This window comes from Babylonia areolata, chromosome 1, assembly GCF_041734735.1.
Source record: "Babylonia areolata isolate BAREFJ2019XMU chromosome 1, ASM4173473v1, whole genome shotgun sequence".
NCBI lineage: Eukaryota > Metazoa > Mollusca > Gastropoda > Neogastropoda > Buccinidae > Babylonia > Babylonia areolata.
In genome coordinates this window covers 84,311,174-84,318,673 of record NC_134876.1, presented here as the reverse complement: position 1 = coordinate 84,318,673, position 7,500 = coordinate 84,311,174, and the positions used below count along the sequence as shown (strand labels likewise).

The window sequence follows — 7,500 nt, the reverse complement described above, 5'->3', positions numbered from 1 at the left end:
GTGTGTGTGTGTGTGCGTGCGTGTGTTGTGTGTGTGTGTGTGGAGGGTGGAGATTTTTACGATCTCCCAGGTCAACATATGTGCAGACCTGCCAGTGCCTGAACCCCCTTCGTGTGTATACGCAAGCATACGATCAAATACGCACGTTAAAGGTCCTGTAATCCATGTCAGCGTTCGGTGGGTTATGGAAACAAGAACATACCCAGCATGCACACCCCCGAAAACGGAGTATGGCTGCCTATATGGCGGGGTAAAAACGGTCATACACGTAAAAAGCCTGCTCGCGTATATACGAGTGAACGTGGGAGTTGAAGCCCACGAACGCAGAAGAAGAAAAAAAAAGAAGTAATAAGAGTACATTAACCACCACAACACGAAACCCCCCTGAGCTTGTCAGTAACCTGTGTACTTTCAGCCCCCCCACTAGCGGCAAGAAGACGCCGCCATCTGCTCGCAAACTAATCTTGGCGACATTTAACAAGCCGTGCACACTTTTAACGCGGAATCATGGGAAGCGATCAAACGATAGCGAGGCAGCGACGTCACCTGAAAATGGCGAGTGGAGGGAAGACCCAAGCCGGCGCCGCTAAGGGGCTTGGGACCAAACTTAAAAGAGTCATAATTATTATTAGAGAGCGATGCACCCTTTTTCATTCATCGCTTTCGTCCCCCCCCCCACCCCCTGCCCCCCCCCCCCTCCCCCCCAAAAAAAAAAGGCAGATTTTTTATTTAAGTGTTCTCTTGCATGACCGGAGTTTTCAGTATTACTCTCTTTTTTTTCTTTTTTTTTTTTTTTGTCGGCAGTTGAGGAATGTGTACCGTGCGTACTAAACAAACTGGTGGTGTCTTGTCCATGGGTGGTCTGGGGGGTGTTTACAGAGCGTGAGAGTGTTTTTTGTCTGGTGTGATTTAACCCCTTTCACCGCCCTGTCAATTTACAGTGCAAAAATTCCCTTGTGCTATTAACACAGAAATATGGTGTCTAAGGAAGAGCTGGGGATCCTCCCTGTGACGTGCAGAAAATAATATGGCCTATCCAACCACCGAAGATAAAGAGCAGTAGGGTTCATGGATAACAGACCCCATGATCTGGTCACCCTTCAGTGACATGGGTCCTCTACGTAGCTGCTGCATAAATGCGAGTTTGGCAGTGAAAGGGTTAAAAAGGGTATGGGTGTGTTCACTGTTAATTACTCTTCCTGTTTGCGTCCGGACTTTTTTTTTTTTTTTTTACCCTTCATGTTCTTTGTTCAGCAGTCACAAGTATATAATGACACCAATTATAACAAGAGTAATAGCAAGCTCAATGAAATTATCACCATCGTGATCATCACCATCATTATCATCATCATCACCATCATTATCATCATCATCGTGGGTAGTGTGTTGGTCCAATAATAACATAACGCGTTCGCCTTGGAAACGAGAGAATATGAGTGCACGGTATTGAAAACCCACACTTGCCATGCAGCGCCAGTTTTTTCTCCCAGCCCACTACATCCAGAGTGATGGTTCTGGTGCTGGTCAGATCATTCAGATGATCAACCGAAGTCCTGTGTGTAGCATGCACTAAGTGCACATATATGAAAACAAAAAAAAAAAAAAAAAAAACGGCAACTGAAGAGGAGAGCAGCCTAGATTTCACACGGACAAGTCTGTCTTGACTTGTTAATGTGTATGTATATTTGCGTGTTTACGCGAGTGAGCTTTATTATTTTGGTTTTGGTTCTTTTGGCATCATTTTTTTTTTTTGCTTGCATGGTATGTGTAAAAAGATGAACATATGTAACGTCTCAATGTCACCGGGTGGGGGGTTGGAGGGGGGGGGGGGCGGGGGAGGGGGGCACAAACACCACGAGAAATAAACATTTTGCCATTTCTCTTTACGAAGAATAATACAAGACAACACAAAAAAACACAACACAAGTCAATACAATACAATGCAAAACGATGTAATGAAATGCAATACAGCACAATACAATGCAATGCAATACAATAGAGCACAACACAACACAATACAATGCAATACAATACAATACAGTACAATATAATGCAACATAATACAACACAACACAATACAGCACAACACAATACAATACGATACAATATACTCATCAAGAGGGGAGCAGGGTATCATTGCACTGTTTCCATCTGCCGTCTCTCTTTTCCGTCTCTTCTGCTGACCAGTCTGACGTCCGAGAAAATGATGGTCACACAAAAGGACATACTTCTGATGGAGAACTAAGGCAGTCACAGACTTGATCATCTTCTGGACGATTTCCAAGCTGATTTCAAAAACATTTCAAAGACATGTGCTTTTAGATGGAAGTCATTGTGTGTGTGTGTGTGTGTGTGTGTGTGTGTGTGTGTGTGTGTGTGTGTGTGTGTGTGTGTGTGTGTGTGTGTGTGTGTGTGTGTGTGTGCGTGTGTGTGTGTGTGTGTGTGTGCGTGTGCGTGTGTGTGTGTGTGTGTGTAGCACGCGCTACCCCATGCATCAGTCCAACAAACTCAAAAAAGATATAGCGTTCCATTAACCACCAAACCCTCGCGGCATCACAGTAATCTCTGTGCTTTTCAGACCCAGAGAGGACGGGCGCAATAGTCGAGTGGTTAAAGCGTTGGACTGTCAATCTGAGGGTCTCGGGTTCGAATCACGGTGACGGCGCCTGGTGGGTAAAGGGTGGAGATTTTTACGATCTCCCAGGTCAACATATGTGCAGACCTGCTAGTGCCTGAACCCTCTTCGTGTGTATATGCAAGCAGAAGATCAAATACGCACGTTAAAAATCCTGTAATCCATGTCAGCGTTCGGTGGGTTATGGAAACAAGAACATACCCAGCATGCACACCCCCGAAAACGGAGTATGGCTGCCTACATGGCGGGGTAAAAACGGTCACACACGTAAAAGCCCACTCGTGTGCATACGAGTGAACGCAGAAGAAGAAGAAGAAGAAGAAGACCCAGAGAGAAAAAAGGCAGCGGCCACTCAAAAACGGCACTTTCCTTGCAAAACATTAACCAGCCATGCACACTTTTAACACAGAGTCAGGGACGCGATCAAACCGATAGCGAGGTTGTGATGTCACCGAAAATTGTCACGGAAGAGGCGTGTTGATGGATGGGATTTCAAACCAACGCAGAGTATTATAATAATAATGATGATGATGATGGTGATGGTGATAATAAAAATAAAAATAAAAATAATAATAATAATAATAATGAAAGATGATGATGAGGAGAAGAAGAAGAAGAAGAATATGATAATGATAACGATAATGATAATAATGATCATCATCATCATCATCATAAGAAATGGTGACAATTTTGATATCGTCAGCGTTTGTTGAGGGCGGTATTAAGTTCTATGAACTTGCTCACGCGCGCTTACAACCCAGTGTAAGTGAAGTAATAAAACACAGTTGGGCAAAAGAATGAATGGATGATAATTACGGATACTTACATAGCGCCTATCCTCGGTCGGAGACCAAGCTCTAAGCGATTTATAATCACGGGGTCATTTACACAACAGGCAATGGGTTGGGCCGACTGATACCTGCCATTGGGCGCTCATCATTCGTTTCCTGTTTATTCAATCAGATTCCAGACACGCACACATACCACACTCAGACAGACATATGACATTTTACGTATATGACCGTTTTGTATAAATATTTACCCCGCCTTGTAGGCAGCCATACTCCGTTTTCTTGGGTGTGCATGCTGGGTATGTTCTTGTTTCCATAACCCACCGATCGCTTACATGGATTACAGGATATTTTAACGTACGTATTTGATCTTCTGCGTGCGTATACACACGAAGGAGGGGTTTAGGTACCAGCAGGTCTGCACATAATTATGTTGACCTGGGAGATCGGAAAAAATCTCCACCCTTTACCCACCAGGCGCCGTCACCGAGATTCCATACAGCGAGACAAGATACTACATTTTACTGAATGAAGTAATCAGTTTATTCGTGCACGCACCAAACAGACTACCTTACGCTAACACACACACACACACACACACACACACACACACACACACACACACACACACACACACACACACACACACACACACAGAGAGAACAAAATCCAGCACACGTAGACACAAAGCCTGATCACCAACACTACCGTGTCAAACACCACATCCTCAAACAATATAACCAAACCCTCACATCTCTTCATCACTCTCACAAAACAATTTACATGGAGGGTAAAAATAATGATAAAAAGAAAAAAAAAACAAATACATAAACAACAATTTGGGAAAAAAAAAAACCAGTAAAAGAAAGATAAAACAAGTTCAGTGTATGCGAGTGTGATGATGTGTGTTAGATTGGGCCAGTGTGCACCATGCGAATATTAAAGAGACGTCTAAGTGTGGAGAGGGGGAAGGGGTACGTCATTTGGGTTGTGTGATTGAAACGATGTCCGGTGTATGTAGTGTGTGTGTGTGTGTGTGTGTGTGTGTGTGTGTGTGTGTGTGGTGTGTGTGTGTGTGTGTGTGTGTGTTGTGTGTGTGTATGTGGTTGTGTGCGTGTGTGTGTGTGTGTTTGTGTGTGTGTATGTGGTTGTGTGTGTGTGTGTGTGTGTGTGTGTGTGTGTTTATGTGTGTGTGTGTGTGTGTGTATATGTGTGTGTGTGTGTGTGTGTGTGTGTGTGTGTGTGTGTGTGTGTGTGTGTGGTTGTGTGTGTGTGTGTGTGTGTGTGTGGTTGTGTGTGTGTGTGTGTGTGTGTTTCATTTATTCTTTTTTTTTTTTTAATGCAGCTGTCGATTTGATGTGAAGAAGAACAATTTGATGCAGTCCACCCAATGTTAATGACAACAATGTTAGCTATCATGCAGTGTTTATTATCATGCAGTGTTTGTCATGATGGTACAGTGTTTGTCATCATACGGTGTTTGTTATCGTACACTGTTTATTATCATACAGTGTTTATTGACATGGAGTTTTTGTTTTCAGACAGTGTAAGTTGTTGTCACACGGTGTTTATTCCCTCACACAGTGTTTGCTGTTCACACAATGCTTTTTATCATATACAGTGTTTGCTGTTCACACAGTGCCTGTTATTATACAGTGCTTGTTATCACACACACAGTGTTTGTTGTCACACAGTGTCTGCTATTATACAGTGCTTGTTATCACACACGCACAATGCTTGCTGTTCGCACAGTGCCTGTTTTTATACAGTGCTTGTTATCACACACACAGTGTTTGTTGTCACACAGTACCTGTTATTATACAGTGCTTGTTATCAAACACACAGTGTTTTGCTGTTCACACAGTGCCTGTTATTATACAGTGCTTGTTATCACACACACAGTGTTTGCTGTTCACACAGTACCTGTTATTATACAGTGTTTGTTATCACACACGCACAATGCTTGCTGTTCACACAGTGCCTGTTATTATATAGTGCTTGTTATCACACACAGTGTTACTGTCACACAGTGCTTGTTATCATACAGTGCTTTTCATCACACACACACACACACACACACACACACACACACACACACACACACACACACACACAGTGTTTGCTGTTCACACAGTGCCTGTTATCATACAGTGCTTGTTATCACACACAGTGCTGGTTATCACACAGTGTTTGCTGTCACACAATGCCTGTTATTATACAGTGCTTGTTATAACATACAATGCTTGTTATCACACAGTGCTTGCTGTCACACAGTGCTTGTTATCACGCAGTATTTGTTATCACACACCGCTTGTCACCACACAGTGCTTGTTATCACACAATGCTTGATATCACACACACAATGTTTGCTGTCACACAGTGCCTGCTATTATACAGTGCTTGTTATAACATACAGTGCTTGTTATCACACAGTGCTTGCTGTCACACAGTGCTTGTTATCACACAGTGCTTGTTATCACACAATGCTTGATATCACACACACAATGTTTGCTGTCACACAATGCCTGCTATTATACAGTGCTTGTTATAACATACAGTGCTTGTTATCACACAATGCTTGCTGTCACACAGTGCTTGTTATCACACAGTACTTATTATCACACACAGTGCTCTTGCTGTCACACAGTGCCTGTTAGAATGCAGTGCTTGTTATCACACACAGTGCTTGTTATCACATAATGCTTGCTATCACACACCGCTTGTCATCACACAGTGCTTGTTATCACACGCACAATGTTTGCTGTCACACAGTGCTTGTTATCACACAGTGCTTGCTATCGCACAGTGCTTGTTATCACACACAGTGCTTGTTATCACATAATGCTTGCTATCACACACCGCTTGTCATCACACAGTGCTTGTTATCACACGCACAATGTTTGCTGTCACACAGTGCCTGATATTATACAGTGCTTGTTATCACACAGTGCTTGTTATCACACAGTGCTTGCTATCACACAGTGCTTGTTATCACACAGTGCCTGCTATCACATAGTGCTTGTTATCACACTGTGCTTGTTATCACACAGTGCTTGTTATCACACAGTGCTTGCTATCACACAGTGCTTGTTATCACACAGTGCTTGTTATCACACAGTGCTTGTTATCACACAGTGCTTGCTATCACACTGTGCTTGTTATCACACAGTGCTTGCTATCACACAGTGCTTGTTATCACACAGTGCTTGTTATCACACACAGTGTCCTTGCTGTCACACAGTGCCTGTTATCAAACAGTGCTTGTTATCACACTGTGCTTGTTATCACAGGGTGCTTGCTATCACACAGTGCTTGTTATCACACAGTGCTTGTTATCACACAGTGTTTGTCATCACACACAATGCTTGTTATCATAGTCTGTTTATTAAATCAGTGTGCTTGCTATCACACAGTGCTTGTTATCACACAGTGATTGCTATCACACAGTGTTTGTTATCACACAGTGTTTGTCATCACACACAGTGTCCTTGCTGTCACACAGTGCCTGTTATCAAACAGTGCTTGTTATCACATGCAGTGCTTGTTCTCACACAGTGCTTGCCATTACACAGTGCTTGTTATTATACAGTGCTTGTTATCACACACAGTGCTTGTTATCACACACAGTGCTTGTTATCACACACTGCTTATTATCACACAGTGCTTGTTATCACACACAGTGCTTGTTATCACACACACAATGCTCGCTGTCACACAGTACCTATTATTATATAGTGCTTGTTATCACACACAGGGCTTGTTATCACACAATGCTTGCTCTCACACAGTGCTTGTTATCACACTGTGCCTGTTATTATACAATGCTTGCTATCACGCACACAGTGTTTGCTATCACACAGTGCCTGTTATTATACAGTGCTTGTTATCACACACACACACACACACACACACACACACACACACACATATATATATATATATATATATATATATATATATATATATATATATATATATATATATATATATATATATATATATATAAGGTGTCCTTGCTGTGTCACAACACAGGTTCCAGGGAAACAGCCTTCATCTACGCCATCACCAGTGCCG

At 42.6% G+C, this 7,500-nt stretch overlaps 1 protein-coding gene across 1 annotated transcript in view; it reads left to right on the top strand.

Moving 5' to 3' along the window:
• The window catches only part of LOC143293923 (protein Wnt-1-like), a 72,729-nt gene that overhangs the window by 49,371 nt on the left and 15,858 nt on the right, over positions 1-7,500 (top strand). The window contains exon 3 of the mRNA XM_076605314.1: positions 7,459-7,500. This exon is cut by the window's right edge and continues 230 nt beyond it. Coding sequence (XP_076461429.1) covers positions 7,459-7,500 — 42 coding nt within the window. The remainder of the gene's footprint in view (positions 1-7,458) is intronic.